The sequence below is a fragment of the Xyrauchen texanus genome, chromosome 50, assembly GCF_025860055.1.
Source record: "Xyrauchen texanus isolate HMW12.3.18 chromosome 50, RBS_HiC_50CHRs, whole genome shotgun sequence".
NCBI classification, from domain to species: domain Eukaryota; kingdom Metazoa; phylum Chordata; class Actinopteri; order Cypriniformes; family Catostomidae; genus Xyrauchen; species Xyrauchen texanus.
The window spans coordinates 2,277,307-2,301,408 of NC_068325.1; the positions used below are offsets into that span (position 1 = coordinate 2,277,307).

Below are 24,102 nucleotides of genomic sequence, written 5' to 3' on the forward strand. Positions count from 1 at the left end.
ATGCACATTGTGTGAAAGCACTCAGTCACACAGCACATATAGGCCAGCAGAGACATCATTTTTAAAGTAAATTATTGCATTAGATTTATAGACATTTCAACATAGTCACACAATGTCCAGTAATTCTATGAGTCACTGGATTAATTCATGTGTCAAATGACTGTCTTCACACATTAACATCTCCAGAGACATAAGAGTTATAATGATTGAGGTGTGACTAAATGTCAGTTAACTAGAACACTGGATTTTGGGTGGTTCGGGTGTGTGACGAGGATTAACAGTTGACCTGAAAAATTGCTTTTCAACACAGCTGATCATATCTTACTCTCGCAAGCAAGTTAAAATCTAATGTTGTTTAAAGGTTGAACCAGTTTCTAAAAGTGTCTTATCTTTTGCTTTTTTTTTTTTTTAAAAGCAAAGGCTAAAGATCGAACAGGTTTAATGACTATGTTGGGTAGCAATAAGTAAAAAGCAATAAGTGTTTTTTAAGTGTCAGTGTTTGTTTTTGAGCAAAGCATTTGAAAATGAATGTATTATATAAATGTATCCTTTATTTCCAGTGGATTTTTAAAATTGAACTAAACTTTATTGAATTAGCTTTTGAATTATTAAATGATATAATATGTATAAAATTAATTACTTAATTAATTAGTTAATAATTACTAGATTTTTACTTTTAATTGACAATTTTTTTTAAAGAGATTTAAAGAAAATATTTAGATAAATATACAGGATTCTTTTTAAATAAAAAATTCCTTTAAACAGTTTTAAAATTATTTGAAAATTATTGATTGAAGTTAAATAAAAATAAAGTTAATAATAATAAAAATATTAAATATACAAATATATTTATATAAAAATATGTATTTTAAGCTAAACAAAATAATAATAATTACTCAAAATGAAATTAAAGTTTTGAGCAGTTTGTTTGTGTTTCGGCCTGGATAATAATGACGTTTTTATTTTATTTTTTTTTTACTTAAAAAAGTACATTAAAAAGTTAATAAATACATTTATTTATTAACTTTAACCTTTTTTAAATGCAAAGGCTAAACATCTGACACATTATATAATGATGTTGGGTAATTCAGGATAAAAGCAATATGTGCAAAAATAACTGATGTTATACAAATATGTTTATTTAAAAATATATTTTTAAAACAATTTAATAATAATAATTACTCAAAAATAAATCTTCTTTAAAATTCTTTTTATTGTATTTACTATATTTTAATTTTATTTTGTATCTCTATGTACTGTGTGTGTGTGTGTGTGTGTGTGTGTGTGTGTGTGTATACACACATATACATTATAAACTTATTAAAAACAATTTTATTATTTAACATTTAAATTGAAACTTTATTATTGAGATGTAACTCTTAATTAGTTATTTTCTTTAATTAATGAATATATTTTATTGTAATTTGATTCATAAGTTACATACATTTTACTTTAAATGTACACACTTATCAAATTACATTTCAGGGATTTCGAGAAAATGTTTAGAGAATTATTTATTCTAAAGGCAATCGTTTTTTTCAAACATTAAGTTTGAAATATAACTTTAAAAAATAAAAAGTATTAGTTCTGCAGTTGCGGAGTAATTAGTTCGGGATAATCCATACATTCATACGTTTGTATAATGACGAAACTGTATTAAACTGAATTATTCAATATTCATGAGCTCTTGCCTCATTGAATATTCATTAACTGACACAGGAGCCGCATTGAGGGATAGCGGGGGGAGGTTGAGTTTACAAACTTTCCATCGGGATAAAAACTCCGTCAGTGGACGCAGGCAAGTTGGGGAGCGGAGGAGGAATATTTCTGGAAAAGTTCATATGAGGAACATTATGACATCAACTTTTTAAGCTTTATGACAACTTTTTAAAGACTTTAAAAACTTTTTAGACGGCCAAAACAACTTTTACCACATAAAAAAAAAAAAACAGGCCTAACCATAGAGGTTCAGGATTTTCATCGCTTATTTTTAATCGAATCTTTTTTTTAGTAGGATTTGTTTTATTTGTTTGTATATCTAACAATATGAGCGGTAACCCTCTCCAGCCGTTGCCGGGCCAGCAGGTGATCCATGTCGCCAAAGACCTTGATACGGATCTGGAGGCGCTTTTTAACTCGGTCATGAACCCAAAGCCCAGCTCCTGGAGGAACAAACATCTGCCCGAGTCGTTCTTTAAGGAGCCGGACTCGGGCTCTCACTCCCGACAGTCCAGCACGGACTCGGGCAGCCACCCACCAAGGCTCCAGGCGCAGCACGTCCGCTCGCATTCGTCTCCGGCGTCCTTGCAGTTGTCGTCGGGCGCGCTGAGCGCTGCGACCCCCGGCCGTCATCACACTCATATCCGACACCAGTCGTTCGATGTGGCCGATGACCTGCCGCTGCCGCCGGGCTGGGAGATGGCCTGCACTCCCAACGGACAGAAGTACTTTCTCAAGTAAGTGCTGCGTTACTTTTATTCATGTGCTCACAACATTACAGCACACAATTTACACGATCTGACATAAAATTCCGTTGCTATATTATATATATAAACGATCTCTCTTTTATCTTTAAGCTTGTCTACTTGATCTTATTTTTTTTTTGCTAACTTTAAGTAGTAAATTTTTTTTCTTTTACTTTTATTTGTTTATTTTTATTTAGGCCTGATTGGTTGCTTTATTTTAGTGTTTATGTTTTTATTTATTTGCTAATTTTTTCTTTAATTTAAAAAGTAAAATCAAGAAATCATTTGAGTAATTTTATATGTTCCTGTGCTTGTTTTAATTTTGTGAACTCTGTTTTGTTTTACTTGATTTGAATGTTATGTATAGTTATTAATTTACATAATATTAAAGTTCTAATCTAACATTATTAACATACTTGAATATTTAATGTCAATTTATTTGGAAATATCATCACAGTTTTTGTTTTTAAGTTTGAGTTTCTGATCTAAATCAATGCACGTTCACACTGGTGAAATCTCTGCAGTGATATTTAGGTTTCATTTTGACCTATGAACAGATTCATGTGGAAGGTGTGGGCCAGAAACACACACACACACACACACACACACACACACACACACACGCGCACACACACGCACACACACGCACAACAGTATCAGGGTGTGGATCATAACCTTGTCTCACTAACTGTCATGTGCAACACCGTTTAGCACACCAGACCTGTGATCAAGGCTCTTTGTCACCTTGATAAGGATGTGTTTAGCATATTTCCAGTGTGTCTCAATGTAAATGTATGTTTTGACTGTCCTCTCTTAAGAAATGAGACGACTATTCTTCTGTGGCCCTGGAGACATTTTTTATCTGATTTAGTAGAATTGATTAGTCTCCGGGGTTGTGATCAGCTCTGTGGGACATGACTGTGGGATAGGTAGCTGAGATTAATTTAGAATAGTGGGCTGTGATCCTGATGGGAGGGTCTTTGGTTGTATTCAGATGAGACAAGTTTAGATTAAAACCCTTTAATGTGTCAAAATCGTATTTGCTGACACTAGAGGCTTCAAGGACATGTTTAAACTGTTATTTACTCTCTTCTACCCCACTATTAGTTAATTCCTTGTCTGTTATTTGCTTATTAAAAGCATCTGCTAAATCAGTGTATCAATATGAGCTGAGGAGCTTTAACTTGGCAGAGCTGCATCATGAAAATGCGTTAATCATTTGTTGATTTTGATCATGCAGGGGTCATTGCAAATGACTCAGTGGACCTTAGCTAGGGTAGACGCTTGGCTATATTTAATTGTATTATTTAACCACTGAGTTGCACTGTTGTGTATCTAGGTGATGATGGTACAGCTGACAAAACATCAAAAATACACCATTAAGCACTTGAACACTTACTTATTCATGCGATAATCAGCCAATCGTGTGGCAGTAGTGCAATGCATAAAATCATGCATATACGGGTCAGGAGCTTCAGTTAATGTTCACATCAACCATCAGAATGGGGAAAAATTTTGATCTCATTAGTTTTGACCATGGCATGATTGTTGGTGCCAGATGGGCTGGTTTGAGTATTTCTGGGATTTTCACACACAACAGTCTCTAGAGTTTACTCAGAATGGTGCCAAATACAAAAAGCATCCAGTAAGAGGAAGTTCTGCATACGGAAACGCCTTGTTGATGAGAGAGGTCAACAGAGAATGGCCAGATTGGTTCGAGCTGACAGAAAGGCTATGGTAACTCAGATAACCACTCTGTACAATTGTGGTGAGCAGAATAGCATCTCTGGCCATGTCTACATTAATCCAGTTGATTTGAAAACGCATTTTGAAACGCGTTTTCGTTTCAAAGCGCTCTCCGTCGACACTAGCGTTTTCAAGTGTTTTCCAAAAGTTGCTCGTCCACACTGAAACGTATGAAAATGCTTAAATCGTGTCACTGCGCATGCGGAAAATCCCTGTTGCATGTACGGTCTGAAACGCAATTGACCTCGCCTTCCGTCGCCGGACACCAATTCCGAGTAAACTTCCCTTCGCCTTTGAAGGAACGCAATGTGATGGTTGTACAAAGTAAAATTTATTTTTTTTAACAACGCTATCAAAGTGAGTATCAAGTACAACAGTGCCGCTATAACACAGGCCGCCATCTTGATTGTTTTGGTTGAATAGATCACATGACTGCATCACATGACAACAAATACATCATCATTTTCAGATATATCTTAAATCAGCATTATCTCATGAATATAACATGACAATTGACATAATTGCAAAATTATATTACGTGGTTCATTACACGTATCATGGCTGTTTCGAAGTAAAATGTCCACTAAGTGGTGCAAAAAGCTTGTTAAATTTCCCCAAACAGTTTTTTAAGGTATGTTAAATGCTCTATCGAGTTTTAAATCAACAAAACCAACCTCCCTATCCTAAACCTTTAACCTACACCTAACCCATAGTGTCATAAAAGCAAATTTGAGATGAAAAATGCAATTGCTGAAGTCATACTGTGGTGCTGCTTCGACAATTTCGGCTCCTGTGTCACCTTGCATTCTCTTTAAGGCGTCGTGCCACGGCCCTTTGCTTCACAAGTGCAATGCTCATCGGTTGAGCTTCCGCTCAATTTAATCGCAAATTGAATGTAGTCAGTTATGCAATGCCAGTGCTGGGGATTAATGGATTACATGTAATATGTTATGTAATCATATTACAAATCAAGTACTTGTAATTGGATTAAATAAGATAAATATATTAGTTACTTTTATGGATTACAATCTTACACATTGATAAGGCAACTGCAGTACGTAATTTACTGATCACACAAAATCATAATAAGAAAGGGGAGGGCGGTTGTGTCTTTTACCTGAAACTCTCCATGTAATGTGGTGAGAAACATGCCAGAGCTTGCCACGCATTCAGCGGACACCTCCGCCAACAACAACAACGCATCAGACGTGATCTCCAAGCAACCCTGCAATTAAACAGTCAGGAAAACTAAAGCGACCAGTCAGTAATAAACCCTCTATAGTATTCAATGTAGAAAAACCGAACAGTACACCTAGACTTTTGTCCATTACCCTGATTTCGTGTTTGCATGTAAACACCTTAACCGCCATTCTTACCAGCCTATCCAATGTCCGCAAGAGTTGTGCCCATCCTCGCACTATGATGCAAGTCTGTGTAAAATTTGAATAAAAGATTTTCAATGTGGATGCAGACTCCACATTGAAACATCCACATGGACCCCAATGGAATTATTTGTCCATTGAATGCACAAGACAAATTAATTGAATATACAATAGCATGTTGAGGTTGAGGAAGTAAGTATTGTCATCTTGTGTTTTCCTCTTTGGATGGTTGCAGCTGTTCATTCACCCCCACTATTTGGCTCCACGTATCCCTTTCCAGCGTCACACAACCCCCTCTTTCTGCTCAAACACGCCAGCTTTCTAGATATCATTGTTGCAACTCGCAATTCAAGACGCTTCTAGAGCGTTTCAGCAGTGAAGATATGAGTTGAGCTGATTGGTAGCTATTAAAAAAGCAGCCAATGTGAAGTTAGCAATGTAAGCATAAATGTTTATATATTCTCATATTTCTATCAACAATAATATACTATCTCAGTAAACGTTCATCGAAAAGTAATCAAAAAAATTATGAAAGTGTCTGAAAGTAAAGTGATTGGGGCAAATTATTACTGTGATAAAACTGATGATAAATATATATACTGGTTTGTCTTTTCATATTACCCACACCTACATGGAAACAGGAAGACATTTTCTGTTTATTTTTAATTGCTATCGGTTTGATAGACAGATACCAGAGCAGCTTTGATACAAACGAGAGCGAGAAAAGAATGACAGTGTTTAAAGTTCTTTCTTCATGCAAAGGCAGTCTGTAATTAGACCTCTTTTGATGCAACGCAAAGCATGAAATCCTCTTTTCTTCAGGGTTTTCTGATCTCTTTATTTCTCCATTAAGTTGCAGATAACCTGTGAATAGTTTACGTCTTTATTGCTGCCAGCTGTGGCTCACAAATTCCACATCTAAACCCAAACATTCACTCATGTTTTGTGCGATAATTTTGCACAAGACTTGTTCTCTTTGTCTGGACTGAATATGTTTATGTGGGGGATTTTCCTGAAAACATGTATGGGTCACATTTCACACCAAAATCTAAATAATATGAAGCTGTATTTTCGCATAATAAAAAATTAAGCCTAATTTGCCACATTTTCAATAATTCAATACTGTAATGCAAAAAATAATAAAAAAAGTTTTGTATTCTCATTATTCTGAAAGGAGATTGTTATTGTATTCTCATTAAAAATGTAATCAGTTTATTTAAATCTATACATTTTCTTCCGCATTACAGTAACGACAATGAGATCGTTTCGCATTAGAGTAATAAAGATGATGATTTGTTTATTACAGTAATGGAATGAGATTTTCTCATATTACATAATGAGTGATATTTTTGCATTATAATAATGAGAACCAGATTTTTTTCATATTACAGTTATCAGAGAAATCTTTTTTTGCATTACAGTAAGTTTGAGATTTTTTCATAATATGGTAATGAGTGTTTTTTGCCATTACAACAATAAGAATGACAATTGTTTGCATTACAGTAATGAGAATGAGATTTGTTTCATATGGAAATTGGTAAGATTTTGCATTACGGTAATGAGTGATGCTTTTTCATATTACAGGGAGTAATTTTTTGCATTACAGTAATAAGGATGACCATTTTTTGCATTAAGATAATGAGTGAGATGTTTTTTGCATTACGTATTTTTTTTCATAATATGATGAGTGATTTTTTGACATTACAGTAATAAGGATGACCATTTTTTACATTGCGGTAATGAGTGAGATTTCTTTTGCATTACGGAAATGAGTGAGGTTTTTTTCGTAATATGGTAATGAGTTATTTTTTTGGGCATTATAGTAATAAGGATGACAATTTTTTTTGCATTACGGTAATGACATTTTCATATTAAGGGAATTATTGATATGATTTGCATTATCATAGTGAGTGAGGTTTTTTCTTATTACTAAAGTAAGGATGATGTTTTGCATTACAGTAACACACCGTTTCCATACTGAAACCGTGTGTGTGTGTGACAGAGCTTTTTCTGAAGAGAGCACAACAGTCAGTTGTTGTGACATTCTCAGCTAAGATCAAGTTTTTTTGATTCAGCTAGTGAGATCCTGGCTTTAATATACTGCTATGAGAAGGATTTTAGACCAATGGGAGTTCATTTGCATGGTTAAATATGACCTGGGCGTGTTCTTGATGGGTTTCGTGGAATGTGCAGTGGTGACTCAATGGTTGAGGCTCAGGGTTACTGACCAGAAGGTCGGGGGTTCAAGCCCCAGCACCACCAAGATTGCCACTGTTGGGCCCTTGAGCAAGGCCCTTAACTCCAGGTTGCTCCGGGGGGATTGTCCCTGTAATAAGTGCACTGTAAGTCGCTTTGGATAAAAGCATCTGCTAAATGCATAAATGTAAATGTAAATTTTATGCCATTGATGATGCTGAACATACTGAGTTGTTAAACAGAGAAGTTGTACATTGTGATGTATAACAGTTTTTTAAGGGTTCACTTTATTCAACTCATTTTGTAGACTAAACGCCTCTGCTGTAGCGACTGCAGGTTTATTAAACAAAATCCTGCTTAACTGTTATTGAAGTCCAGATGTGCTGCATCAAAGAGTGCTAGCTTTCTCTCAACGTATAAATCTTATTAATACATGATTTTTTAAACATTGTTAGCAGAGCTAGATTTGGGCCCAATTTGCAAGAAATATTGACCTCTTCCCACGGTTTTCATTCTCCGCAGGTTGGCTCTTGAGGAATTTCAGGACAATGTTTCTAGCCTATCAGGGGCGAACGACAAAACAATGGCTGTTGGGTTGCAATGCTATATAGCTACTTTAATGGAATTCCAAACCTGCTCCTGTCTGTACAGCAGACATAACACGTGTTTGTCAAGACGGAGGCCAGTCACTATTCTTTTTGCTCTGCTCTAGAGGTTTTGAGTAGAGATGCTGGAGTCTCGTGGCACGGGACGCTCTCCTCTTGTGCCTGGAAGGACTTCCTGTACGTGAATTGGAAATACATGAAGATCTAGTTGTTGGATGCTGATTGGTCAGAGTTTTGTCTGGCTGGCCCTTTCTTCTCTATCGATTGCTGCCATCGCAAGACACAAGTCTCTTTGTAAGCTTGATTTTTTTTTTCGAAACACTAGAGCCTTGCGTGACTCGCAGATATAAACTGTATAAAAGCAATTAAACTGGAAGGAAATGCCATGTGAACTGGACACCAATGACTTTGTAGTGTTTGGCAGAATTGGTTGAAATAAATGGATGTACAAGAGACTGCTTTGATGAAATCACCTTCAAACGTACTGTGCTCAATGATAAAACTGTTACTTGTATTTTGTAACTCAAACACATGGTACTCAATTGAAACCCTGAGATGTTTGGCAATTGATACAGTCCAGCAGCTGATGTGTGGCTTTCAGAGGTGAAGGCCTCTGGCCTCAAACATATCCAGTACATAAAAGTGTCTGTTATTTATGGTACTCAGAATCTAGACAAAGCTCCTCTTCTTTTGTTTAAGGCCTGATCGTTACTAGGCATTAAAAAAAGATTGCACACATTCTCCTGTGTGTTTCTGCAGGAAACACTCTCTCTGCAAATATGTGAACACAAATGCTTCTACGAGCAAACTTTTATGCATCGTTGGGTTCCAAAATATGCCAGAACGCAATTCGCAATGCAGCGCAAGAACTAATTGCTTTCTCTGTGTTGCTACAATGGGCACTATATAGGGCTAGGCGATATGACAATTTTTATTTTTTATTATCACAATATTTATTTTTAGTGTCAATATTTAGCACGACATACATTTCATAGCATTTAATGGGGTGGAACTGCATTCCACATGATTTTTTGACCTCAATAATGAATTAAACAACTTGTTTGTTTACAAGTGTACTCCAGAGGGTTTAGGATTTAATCCTACAGAAGGTGTGTGACCTCTTCTTTTTTTATAAAAGTTTTCCAATGTCATCATGTACAGCTGAAGTTTGACTCCACTGAAAGACTTTCTGGTGACGCTCCACACTTCAGCTCAGTAGGTGGCGAATAAACTTCACAGGAAGAAATATTTTCTTGCCTGTGACAGTGCTATGGATCATGATTTTTATTTACTAAATAGGACATAATGAACAGCAATGGTGTTGATGTGGGAGTTGTTGTTGTGATCAGTTGATAGCTGTATTGCATTGTAAATGCTGTCTTGTTCGGTACACAGTGATATTAAATTAGCTGGACAGCTAGCTGTTAGCTAGTGGCTAATGTTGCACCAATGGAGTAAAGTATAGAGTATAAGTATAGAGTAAATTGTCTTAATTTTCTTAGCATACAAATATATGAACGCACACGCTTCTAGCTATACAAGCTCGAATTTACGCATTGTTGTGTTCTAAATATGGTCAAAATGTAGTTCTGAGTGCAGGTCAAGTAGGCATTGCATTTTCAGTGTTGTTGTAATGGCCGGGAGTTGATCATTCAAATAACTTTGTGTGTGTATTATGACAGATAGTGGTTGAAAGTATTTAAAAGAGATTGCTTCGTTTACAACACTAGCTTTTACAGTGTTGAGTGGTGGTTAACTAAAGAAGCAGGTTCTGATGTTTTAGTCCTTCGACAGCTCTTGTACACTGTGCTGCTGACCATCAACAAACATGGATCTTCTGGGAAGACATCTGTAACACTTTAGCAGGGTAGGATGGGTGATATCTGCGCACATGGTCCTCATATCTCTGTGAGTTTATAGATGCACTTGCACATCTGTGTCTGTAGTGCTTGCTTAATTTGTAGGGTTTGCCATGTCAAGCATCACTATGAAATAATAAAAAAGACAGATCTACCATTCCATTAGCTCTGAGATTGTTAAATTATTGAAGCCATCAGTCCACGTTATTTAATCATTTTTTAAATATCCAGATTTGTTTTTTTTTTTTTAACCTTGCATTGACTTCCATTGTAAGTTCAGTGTCTTTTTTTTTTAAACAAACTGAGTGGGGATTTTATCCTGGAGTTACATTTTTATTATAATATTTAAATTATTACAATTAAATTAAATATATAAAATTCTTATGTGTGATCTGGTTTGTTATATTAGTTCCCTGTGCAGTAGTTCACTGTGATTGTTTCAGTGTTACTATTTTGTCTGGGCTTACCGTAGCTGTCTGAAAGGTATTTTCCATGTGTTTTTTCCCCTTTCCCTGCACCCCTTTTCCAATAAGCATTTGAAAGCATTGTTTCTGTCTACAGGATATGGAGCAGCTCATTTCCTTTTGTTTGTGGGTATAATGGCAGAAGAGACACTTGGGGCAAAGTAAAAACAATAAACACGTTTAAAAAAATGTACAGTTGAAGTCAGAAATGTACATGCACCTTAACCAAAGGATCACTACTTTATCTTAAGAATATGAAATGTCAGAATAACAGTAGAGAGAATTATTTATTTCAGCTTTTCATCATATTCCCAGTGGGTCAGAAGTTTTGCATACACTTTGTTAGTATTTGGTAGCATTGCCTTTAAATTAAAATTTAACTTGAGTCAAATGTTTTGGGTAAGCTTCCACAAGCTTCTCACAATATGTTGCTGGAATTTTGGCCCATTCCTCCAGACAGAACTGGTGTAACTGAGTCAGGTTTGTAGACCTCCTTGTTCACACACACACTTTTCAGTTCTGCCCACAGATTTTCTACCTATTCAGATTGAGGTCAGGACTTTTGATAGCCACTTCAATACCTTGACTTTGTTGTCCTTAAGCCATTTTACCACAATTTTGGAGGTATGTTTGGGGTCATTGTCCAATTTGGACAAGACCCAGTTGCAACAGAGCTTTAACTTCCTGGTTGATGTCTTGAGATGTTGCTTTAATATATCCACATCATTTTCCTTCTTCATGATGACAATATATTTTGTGAAGTGCACCAGTCCCTCCTGCAGCAAAGCACCTCCACAACATGATACTGCCACTCCAACGCTTCACGGTTTGTTGTTTTTTTTGTTTTGTTTTTGGAGCAGTGGCTTCTTCCTTGCTGAGCAGCCTTTCAGGCTATGGTGATATAGGACTCGTTTTACTGTGGATATAGATACTTGTCGACCTGATTCCTCCAGCATCTTCACAAGGTCCTTTGCTGTTGTTTTGGGATTGATATGCACTTTTCGCATCAAACTACATTAATCTCTAAGAGACAGAATGCGTCTCCTTCCTGAGCGGTGTGATGGTGGTGTGATCCCATGGTGTTTATACTTGTGTACTATTGTTTGTACAGATGAACGTGGTAACTTCAGGCATTTGGAAATTGCTCCCAAGTATGAACCAGACTTGTGGAGGTCCACAAATTTTTTTCTGAGGTCTTGGCTGAATTATATTGATTTTCCCATCATGTCAAGCAAAGAGGCACTGAGTTTAGATGTAGGCCTTAAAATACATCCACAGGTACACCTCCAATTAAGTACACCTCCTATCAGAAGATAATTGGCTAATTGTGTAAAAGCTTGACATAATTTTCTAGCATTTTCCAAGCTGCTTAAAGGCACAGTTAACTTAGTATACTTCTGACCCACTGGAATTGTGATATAGTCAATCAAAAGCAAAACAATCTGTCTGTAAACAATCATGCGCAAAGTAGATGTCCTAAACAACTTGCCAAAACTAGTTTGCTAATATTCAATCTGTGGAGTGGTTAAAAAAATAGTTTTAATGACTTCAACATAAGTATGTGTAAACTTCTGACTTCAAGTGTATATCAGAATTATGTAACAAAACAAAAAAAAGTTGTTTACAGTTGTTCTTTGTGACACATGCTGTCTGACTGTGTCTTTTCATAAGCGTTAAATCTCCTCAACTGTAAATCTGTGCTGTAGTGTGTTAGTGATGAAAAAGTGTTTGGATAATCATTTCAGTTCTGGCTGCAATAATGGTTTTAACACTCTAGCACTTTGTATGTTTAGATATGTAAAATAAAGCATTATTTCAGATCAATATATGGCAAAAAGAACCTAAACACAAGCAATCTTAATACAAAGCAGGTTTTGAATACATTTTTCAAAGATTTAAGGCTATACATGTTTGTGACTGTGCTAGGTGCAGCACTACATGCAATGGAGCGCATCAGTGCATTCACATTTTATTTCAGCCGTCTGGGTTCCGGAAGTATTTTCCCTATTCATTTCTTTCATAGACTTTTAAAATAGTTAAAAATAGTTAAAATAGTTGTAAGCCATGAACCAAACCTACCACCTCCGAGGTGAATCACAACATCACAAACTTTGTTTTGAGACAAAAAAAGTATTTGAAAATCAGACGCAAAAACAATTGAAGGCTATGTACATACCGTCTTTCATGAGGGCACAACCTACAATCCCATAAAGCATTGCCAATGATGTCATTGAATAAAAACGATGGGAATATATAAAAGTATTGATTTTTGTTTGTTGATTAGAAGTATAGAAACAATTTATAAAGTTTATTGCAAAATATGTACAAATATATAAGTAGTTTAAGGGTGATGAGAGTCTGACTCAATTTCTTAATTGACAGTGTGACATGGGGGTTGGCGGTTGCTCCGAGCCATGATTTGTGGGTTTCATTGGGCACGGTTCTATGATTAGTGGATCTTTATCTGCTGTACCATGGGAAATGTAGTTGTTTACCATGAATTCTGCTATCAAACATTATTTTTAAATAAAGAAGTGGAAATTACACGGATGTATGGCTTCAATGCAAGCACATACCATCAACGAACAACCTCGTAGCTCACGGTAGGTCTGTCTTTAAAGGTTTATAAGTTATTATTAAAAATCAATTAGTCTGTGGGATAAATTAATGGGATTTTTACTTCCAGAACCAGACTGTTGCGCTCTGACCATGCATTGTTCTAATTCTTAATGTGATTTCCCAGCCGTTGCAAAGTGCATGTTGGAGGTGGTTGGGAGTGCTGGAATTGGGGCAACACGCAATTCGCTAATTTCCTGAGAAATAGGTAATTGCGCGACGACGTTTGAGAATCACGTCTAATCTCGGCGCATAGTCTTAAGTCAATTCCTGCATTTGCAGTTTGGGGATTCCACCATAAGATGATATCAAAGAGCTATCGATCACTTTTAATATTAGCCATGATTGTGTGTCAGTAGATCAAAATTAATAAAAATAATAGTACGTTTATTTTGTGTAGCGTTTTTCCAAAGCTCAGCTATCTACTACATTTACGCTACCAAATTCTTATTAATTGGCTTCCTTCATTTATATTGATGTTGGGTGCAGGGGGCAGTCAGTGAATTAAAAATATATGAAATATATATAGCCTTTCTGTCAGCTCGAACCAGTCTGGTCATTCTCTGTTGACCTCTCTGATCAACAAGACCTTTCCATTTTCAGAACTGCCGCTCACTGAATGCATTTAGTTTTGGCATCATTCTGAGTAAATTCTAGAGACTGTTGTGTGAAAATCTCAGAAATAATGAAACCAGCCCGTCTGGCACCAACAATCATCAATGTGATTATCTAATCAGCCAATCGTGCGGCAGCAGTGCAGAATATCATTCAGATGCAGGTTAGGAGCTTCAGTTAATATTCACATCAACAATCAAAATGGGGAAATATTTTTATCTCAGTGATTTGGAGCATGCTAGGCAGGCATAGCATATCCGATTGCACAACATGTCGAACCTTGAGGCGGATGGGCTACAACAGCAGAAGACCACATCAGGCACTTTATTAAGACCATTGTGTGTGTGTGTGTGTGTGTGTGTGTGTGTGTGTGTGTGTGTGTGTGTGTGTGTGTGTGTGTGTGTGTGTGTGTGTGTGTGTGTGTGTGTGTGTGTGTGTGTGTGTGTGTGTGATTTCAATTATTTGTGATTAATTCGATTAGCCTAATTAATCAGCATTTAATGTAATTTGTTTAAAAAACAAATTATTGATTGACAACCCTTTATATAAAGTGTTATGTAATGTTTTATAATAATAGTAATTTCATTTTTAGTAATTTTACCTTCTATATTTACATTCATACATTCTTGAAGTTCTCAAAATGGCTGTATGCACACAATCCTCCAAAGACATGTTTATCAGAACGTTTGACTAAAAGAACTCACTGAACTTGTTGATATCTGTATCTGCTGACTGTGGTTAAGGTCAGGTCTGCTTGTGCTTTGGAGCTTTGCACATTCTTTTATAATATCTTCAAACTTCTCATGTTGTTTCAGTGTTAGAAATATAACACTGCTTTGTAAAATGGGGTCTGTGTGTCGAGGTCTCTGTGCAAACCACGCCCACTGTGCTGTGGGCATGTCTTTGATGGTAACGCCCTCCTCTACAGTTGTTGACACCGTCTGTGACCGACTCCTCCCTCCCGCTCTGTCTTTTTGTCTCTCACTCAGTTATTTGACTATTGTTTTCCGTGCTTCTCTGCCATGACTGTTTCATTCAGTGGTGTGGGTGGAATGCGTGTGGTCGCATTTGTTTTGGAGTCGATCAGGGGCCCGGGGAGGTGGGCCGCAGTAGCACGGGCCTGCCCCATGATTCACAAACGCGTCACCCCATCTCATGTGATGTATTGCTTGATTCAGAAAGGTCTTGAAGGACAACTTAAGCACAATGTGATGTTTATTGTCTGGTGTGACCTGATGCAATCAATGTGCTCTCCAGAAGAGCCTGGCATGCATCTGATCTTTTAAAACGCAATAGATGCCTCTGCATTCCACTCACCATGTCACGAATGAGAAGGTGGATGACAAGAGGGGAAGAGAAAAGACTCAAATTTGCTCCAAATACCTACAAAGAATACACATTCCAGCAGAGCAATTCCTTTATGTCGTCTGTATCGTCCTAAAAAGACATGGAGTGAATTCCCAGGGTTTATTTTCTTTTAGTTTAATTGAATTTGACAGATCATTTAACATGTCAAATTTTGTCATCTGAGGAAGGTACCATTTAGTTCCAAGATTAACGTTTTGCCATACTTGCCAATGGCAGGTGAATTGTTCCCGCAGGTCCTTGAAATGTCTTAAATTCAGTTTTCAAAATGTAAGGCCATAAAAAGTCTTAAATATATGAAATGCTATAACAATATTCTTTAAAAAGTATTTAATGAGGTCTTAAATTTAGGGACATAAAAACAGAAATGGCGAAATGACCGAATGTAATTATTAAACTGCAAAAGGCTGTGATTTAATGAAATAAATCGATAGTCTGTATGTGCACCACGCTTCAAAATGAAGACGCTGCACTGTTGCACGTTCTTCAAACATGCAGGGAGCTCATGATTCGGTGTTTCTAGCGGCTTCAGAACGGTTGAAAATCAGTTAATTACTGCTTTGTTTTGTTTTATGACAATGTTTAATTTATGGTGTGTATATATTAATAAGTTGTAGATGATTGTACAAGTGCATATAGTATTTCTCTTATCTGTTTGTGTAAGCAGCGGGCAGTACAGACATTTCAAAATAGGAGTCCCTAGTAGAGGTCTGCACAGGCCTTAAAATGAAACCCAACCCGTACCTGAGACTGTGTGGCCCGACACTACCTGCCTGAACGATACCATCAGATTATAAGACCGAACCTGAAAACACTCACTATCTTTATAATTTCTACTCTTAGCAAGTACTGTTGCAATAGGCTGTATTTTATGTAAGCACATAGACAACATTCGGAACAGTACTGAAACCGTAAACATACAGTTTTAACAAGGCCCTGCAGCACCTCGGTACACTAGAGCAGAAGGGAAAAAAGCATTGACCACTTATTTGCTTATACTTCACTTGGTGCAGAACAATCTGGAATGATATGAAACAATGGAACAGTCCCCTCTATACAGCCTGAACTTGTTCAGGATGTTGAATCTTTGTGACACCCGCGCTAAAAACAATCTAGACGCAGCGCAAAGAATGAAACGGAGTGCAGGAGTCTAGACATGCATTTTTGACCATTTTGAGCTTGACACGTGCTCAGTTTAAACCGTGCCAGCCATGGGTGAGATGCTGAAGAAACGGCGACACATGGTGCAACAGTCAAAGACATTCGTCCAGCATGTGTTTACATAAGAACTATGCGAGAACAGACGTGTGCAAAAACACGTTTGGTGTGAACGGCCCCAAATGAGTGAGAGCGCATGTGCGAAACAAGTTCGGTAGAGCTGTTTATGTTTTCATTAATTCCGAACCCGAAGTCCTACTTGGCTTGCTTGTAGTTATAAGTCCTGTGTTATGCACCAAATCTAAATTTTTCTTTCTGGTTATTATAGGAAATTTGGTTTCTTGTTTCCTCTTTGTCTGTGCCCATCCCAGTAAAAAAAAAATCGAATAACATTTTTAAATCGGCCAATTTCAGTTATCACCTTTTTTCCAACACATTATTGTATAAGCAAAATCTAATATCGATCGACCTCTTATCTACCAACCATTACACTATTTAAAAATATATATATATTTAGCTGTATTTTTCACTTATGAGATATTCCATGTATGAGATGAGTTATTCTCCATCCTGTTACAAAAACTTGATTTTGTTCCTCATATTTTCATTTTGTTGGCTTAATTTAAGGAATATTCTATGTGTCGCCACACTGAATATATTTGTTTTCAGAGAATATATCTTAAATTAAGTTTATTTTGATTTGTTTTTGTTTGTTTTTTTACCATTTTAGACCAAAATCTAACTAAATTAAGCGAGGTCAATGCTTAAAACAGGGAAAAATGAGTGCGAAAAATTTGATGCTCTATCATTTTGAGTCGTAAATTGCATGGGACGTTTCTGGAAAATGTGAATTTAAGTTAACTTATGTTTTGTGCTTCTCTGTCATTTTTTATAAGAGTCTCAGCTCTCAAATTTGATCAATGTTATCTATATATCTAGTTTAAAGATATATAAAGAAAATTATTTTTTGTAGAGGAAAGCTTTAGGCGTGCTAGATAAACTGAGGTAAAAGTTGTTAAAGGCAGTTTTATTTGAACCTTTCATGTCACTTACGCAAGCGAGGTTCAAACTATTTGATTTAAACTATTATGAAGCAGTTCATAATGAAGTTACCAGATGTTATCTGGTTAGTGTTAATTTTGGACCCTGTAGGCAATGTCTGTGCCACACTACACATCCAAATAACCAGTGTACAACAAAACTTGCTAATGCTATCTGTCTGTCTTTTACTGATTGTGACCGTGGGGAAGCATGTGACTGGCATATTGGCTGAAATATGTGCCACCAGAAACTGAATTTGAATCACATAATTTGAAATTGTATTGTTTAATTAAAATTGAATTTATTCATAAACTGAATCTGAATTGTATCATTTGAAATTGAATTTATTCGTTTGGAACTGAAGTCCAATAAAATTTGATCCTCACTGAAAATTAAACTCTCTATATATCTTCACATTCACTTCTCACAATTCAGATTCAGTTCTCAAATTCAATTTCAAGTTACTGAGACAGACATCCGGGTAGTTGGAGGATGAAGGAAGAGCAATCGAGCGCAGATCAATAGATAGCGTTCATTGGCGCACAGGACTCCTCTTGGGCCAATCAGCACCAATGTTTTGGAGCACAGTACGTTACCCGCCATGAAACTATGAAATTACGATTGTGTCAATAATAATGAATGTAACTTTATAAAACTGAACGTAACTTTATAAAACTGAACGTAACTTTTTCAGAAACTATCAAAAATATTCCATTACTAAAGAAGAAAAACACAATTAAAATGAAAAAATGAACTTAAACACAAATTTAACAGGCCCTTCAAATATTCTTCATTTTTTGTTAATGTTTTTCAAAGATTCGTTTTCGCAAATCGTGGATTCTGAATACATTGCCACAGATTTCGCTTACGCTTCGCAGTTTTTCGCTGCTTTGAGACAAACCTCTCGTGGGGGTGGGCTTAACAGTGATCTACTCTGATTGGATAGTGAGCTTTTGATGGACAGGTGCTCTCTGACCCGGATGTACAGACGTCACTCAGTGGCGCGCATATTTTAAAGCTCTCGCGGTGATTTGTAGTTATGCAATACGTCGTGCTTTGTTGTATTACTTACTAACAATATGTAAATAATATTTGACCTATAATTATATAATTTAATATTATATGAGACCTTCGATCATCTAATAATCGTCTTCGATCAGTCTGTAAAGATGAGCTCTCAGGAGAGACACGGAGTGGCATCATCTTCCTCCTCCTCTTGTTTTTTTATTTATTTAAAAAAAAAAAAAATGTATTATTTTTTCTAATAATACTATCTATCGATCTGCGCTCGATTGCTCTTCCTTCATCCTCCAACTACCCGGATGTCTGTCTCAGTAACTTGAAATTGAATTTGAGAACTGAATCTGAATTGTGAGAAGTGAATGTGAAGGTATATAGAGAGTTTAATTTTCAGTGAGGTTCAAATTTTATTGGACTTCAGTTCCAAACGAATAAATTCAATTTCAAATGATACAATTCAGATTCAGTTTCAAATTATGTGATTCAAATTCAGTTTTTCAATGCAATTATTCAAGTTTAGCCTTTCAAATTCAAATATAAATGGTTCAAATTCAGTTTCTGGTGGCACATATTTCAGCCCATACTGGCAGGCCTTTTAACCATTTAAACTGGATCTTTTCGCTTATTATTTCATTAACAGAATATGGAAAACGGCATATTGCAGATGATCCCAATTAAATCGAGCCCCAAAGCAATGTGCATAGATGTTAAAATAATCCTCACAGTGTGACATAACATGCTAACTTGGCTTTAAACACTATCTTTCCTGGTCATACACTCATTTCGTGTGCCACAAGTAATCAGGTGAATCATGGAAAAAAAATATCAGCAGTAATTCCACGCTTGGTGCGATTTTTAATATTTAAGTTTTACTAGTTATCAGCTGAAAGACTATCTTTTTGTACATGTAACATGCTAATTGCATGGAATTCTTTAAAGCACCTTGGGGTACCAAGTAAATACCATGGTATATGGATGTTTTCACCGTTCAATTGCTTAGTGTGCACCAGAGTTTGGAAAACAGCATTCACACCAGCCAAACAGACTCAAGTGCACACCAAAAGTACTAAAAAAGTGTGATAGTACCCACTGAATATGGTAATCATTCAATACAATGGCATCAAAGCCATGGTATTACCATCTGATGCCATCACTGTATCATAGTGTTTAGTTGTTAGGGTTAGCCTGCAGAAAATGGAAATGGAAAAAGGCAAGTGTTTTCAGCAAAGGCAAAAGGAGAGCGGGACAGAGAGAGAGAAACTGAATAGAAAGTGTCTGTCTGTAAGTAGCCAGAGTTCATTCCCATGTCTCCTGTAGGATTATTTACAATGAGTGCTTTGTCCAGTGGACATTAGGCTAATATCTGTCCAGTCTTTATATTTGTACTTTCTCTGAGACAAGAGAAAGGCGTCTGTGTGCTGTCTTGAGCTGGGGGGTTTGTGTCAAACGTTCTTTTGTGTTTTGCGTCCTCATTCAATATGGCGCAGTTGACTGACGGCACACAGGCCCGGGGTCTCACAGCGCTCCGATTTGCTGTCGGCTGCCATATGGACACACTTACCAGACATTGTTGAGTACAACTTTCAGTTTCCAGAGAATTTATGGTTTTTGGGTCTCTCTGAGGTGGGAAAATTCATTCAGGGGTGAATTCACTAAACAGTTGTCTGCACTTTATTCACCAACCACCCGCAGTCCAACTTGACAAGGCGCTGTGTGCTGGTTTATTTTTGTGCCAGGGTAATAGAGTGTAACTCTCTGGTTCTGGAAGTAAAAATCCCATAAATTCTTTCCATATGGGAATTGATTTTTAATGATAACTTAAACCTTTAAAAACAGACCTAAATTGATATGCTTTGAAGCCATCAGTTATGCATTATTTCAACTTCATATTAACAAATTGCATTTAATAGCACAAGATCGATCAATCAGTCACGTCAAACAAAGCGTGCCTTGAGCTCTGCAGCGACTGCCCACTTCCATGACGCACTGTGAATGACTCAATCGAGTCGGTCTCCCTACACTCTCAAACTTCTTTTTTGTGTACTGTATATTGAAATATTTTGTAATAATCTTCCAATAAATTGTTTCTATACTTAGAATCAACAAACTGAAACCAATAGTTTTACATTTTCCCATGATTTTTAATTCAGTTAGCCAACATCATTCGCAATACTTTATGGGACTGTTGTTCATTCCCTCATTAAAGACCTTAAGTACAGAGTCTTGTACCTTTTTGTCTTTTTGTCCGATTTTCAAATATTTCTTTGCTTTAAATCAAAGTTTGTAATGTTGTGATTCACCGCAGAGCTGGTTGGTTTAGTTCATGGCTTAAAACTCGGATTTAATGAAATCCCTATGGAAAAAAACGTATAGGAAAATTACTTCAGGAACCAAGAAAGAATTGGGTGGGCACTATTGTCCTTTAGTGTCAATCTTTACAGTGCAAACACTCCTTCCTTTTTTATGCAAATGGAGCCCTTTATAGAATTCACATTTCGCAATATCCTAACCAGATTTGATTCAATAGTTTTCCATCGATCTGTCAGTTCCATAAGCAAATTTCAAAAGCAGTCTGTCTGCTTGTAGCTCGTCACAACTGGTTAGGACAAAGTTTTAACAAGACGTGACGAGATAAATCAATGAGAGTTTTTGTCCTAACCAGCCAGATGTTAAAATCTGTCGATTGCTTGGTTTCCATTTCTGCGATGTCGTGCTTTTGTAGCCCCACCCAATGTGAAGTCTTATTGGTTCAAAATCCTGCTCTTCAAAACTGAAACGTAAACATCAAATATGTTCTAATTGGCTGTGATTGTACCGTGTCACGTAGCAGTTTGCGCTTTTAACTGAATTAAAAAGTGCAAAAAAGATAAACAACTGTATTTCAAAGAGATGTTTATATACATTTTCTTTTGATCATTGCATTTGATCATGAGTTGATTCAGGTGTCTGGATCAAAGTGCACAACCTCTTGTCCTTGTTTCAAAATGTTTCAATTGCTGTCAAAGTACTGAGCACTGCACCACAGAGCGTAGTTTGATTACTGGCATCATTTTTATCCCTCTCTTGCTGGCGTTCCCTCGAGCCTGTGGTAGCGGCCGCTTCCAGGTCTGGGGTCATTGAACAGACAGCAGACATTGCGCTCTTTATCTTGGAGGGGAAAGGACGCACACTGCACCGCCAGACTGTTTTTTTTTCCATGGCAAAGTGTTTTCTAGCTCAGTCCTGAAAAACACATGGAAAGGGCTGTTATCCTAGTTTTGGCCCAGTGTCGGCCTACTGCTGGTGATATATCGAGCACAATGACTATAGGACGGCTCATTTATAGCACGCGTGTTAAATGACACTATTTAAATGTATCCAGCTGCTGGGAATATTTTGATAGGTGATGCTTGGCACAAAATCAAAGCCGCTGCTCTGATTTGCTTTATAAATGCAGTGCTTGTCTCATTTCTCATTGAATTCTGACATGGCCAATGGTTCAGAAATTGATCAGACATACAGTACGTTAAACCTACCTTGCTATTAATTAATTTACCTTCTTTCTCATTTCATATAAGCTCTGTTCCAAGATGACCACTCAAATAAAACATCTGGAGACACATCCATTCGGTTGCGCTGCGTCTAGCATTTTTTAGCGCAAAAGCGCAATATTTTTAATTAGTTTAACTTTTTACTTGGCTTATATAAAAAAAAAAAAGAAAAAAAAAAATATATATATATATATATATATATATATATATTATATAAAATATCTGTACTAGCTGCATGATATTGTGGCTTTCATGTTTTAAGACACTATCAGAATTTAAATGATTGTAAATATTAATATTACGATCATTTATACTATATCAAGTTATTTTAAAAACGTTCATGCATACAGTGTAAAAGCGTACATGGTTTTCATTAGGAATTGTGGGCATTGTAGTTGGACATTTTGTCATCTGAAAGTGAGTGACATCATCAGATTCACCAGACTTTAACATATTTAAGTGTGAGAACACAGATTTACTCTGACACAATTAAAGAATGACATGTTACCTGTATATTTCTCCTTATCATCATTACCACTGAATGTTTTAGTAAATGATGCCAGTGGTCTGATTCAAACACCCACACATGTCAGGCAGTAAGTGAAATGAATGAAGTTAACTATTAACTGTCTGAAAGGATCTCCGCTGGAGATTTCAGGGTGTTTATATGTTAATGAGTGATATAGGAATGTGTGATGGTTGACAGGTTGTTGCTGGGCTAGACCTTTAACACAGCATTCCAGAAACCCACACACAAGGAAACTGTCTCTGTGTTGATAATCAATGCAATGATCTGTACAGGGTTTGTAAGAATTATTAGTGCATGAATAAGAGTTTTTACTGAGTGAATCTTATGAAAAACACGAGTTATATTTCATCCCAAAATGTATTTTATAAAAAAATTAAAGGATCATTATGAATTTTTTTTGCAATGACATTTTCATGATGTAAATTTGCATTCTCATTACTGTAATGTGTCTAGAAGTTGAAAATAATGATTTAATTATACAAAATAATATAAATCTATTATTGGTCCAAAAAAGAGAGATTCCTTTTCTTCATGCAAATTATTATTTTATGTTATTTATTAATAAATTATGGTTTACATTTAAGAAAATAAATGTGATTTTCTGCATTGTGGCATTGTTTTCATGACAGTTAAACACATTTCCCTGCATATTCTCATTACCGTAATGCAAATAAATGTCATTCTCGTCACGTTTTTTTTTTTTTATTTTATTTTGTTTATTCTTAATGGTGATTCTCATTAGATATTTATTACTGTGATGTAGTATTTTTGCTGGATTTCAGAAAACATACTGTGTATATAATGACTTGAACATTTAAAAGCAGTAGGCCTACAACAAATACTTCCATGATGTTACGTACTTAACAATTTAAGTTTTATATATATATATATATATATATATATATATATATATATATATATATATATATATAATATATTATATATTATTATTAAAAAATTCATATTACTCTGAGAATGGGATTTTTTGGGGGGGAATTTGGGGTAAAATGTGCTGAACATTTAACGAACCAAATAGCTTTCAGCAGTGTTTGATATAATGGCAAGGTATTTTCTAGAACCAATTTAGCGTGATTACTCAAGAATAGGATGTTGGAGTGATGATCAATAATTACTTTTCAAATAGTGATGGTGCTGTTTTTTACATCAGTAATGTCCTGACTATCCTTTGTGATCAGTTGAATGCCACTTTGGTGAATTAAAGTACCAATTTCCTTCCGGAACAGTAAAATCTGTACATTATTCCAAACTTTTGGGTGTGCGTGCGTGTGTGTGTGTGTGTACACGTAATATAATTTTTTCTTTTGACTTTTGGGAAGAAATATGACGTTTTTTGAGAGGTTTCATGATATTCAACCTTATGCTTTTTTTATATACTTTATAAACACCATTTTATATTCTTTTAAAGCATGTTGCATGCATGTGAATGAAAGAACTATCCCACTCTCACTAATGTAAACTCAGAGCTGCACTGTGTGAATGCTTTGATGGCC

At 36.0% G+C, this 24,102-nt stretch overlaps 1 protein-coding gene across 3 annotated transcripts in view; it reads left to right on the forward strand.

Moving 5' to 3' along the window:
• Nucleotides 1-1,779: 1,779 nt before the first annotated feature.
• LOC127641133 (WW domain-containing transcription regulator protein 1-like) overlaps nucleotides 1,780-24,102 on the forward strand; it is a 69,019-nt gene continuing 46,696 nt past the window's right edge. For all 3 annotated transcript variants that reach the window (XM_052123916.1, XM_052123917.1, XM_052123918.1), the window contains exon 1: nucleotides 1,780-2,456. In XM_052123916.1, the coding sequence (XP_051979876.1) occupies nucleotides 2,047-2,456 (410 nt within the window). In that variant the 5' untranslated portion in view covers nucleotides 1,780-2,046. The remainder of the gene's footprint in view (nucleotides 2,457-24,102) is intronic.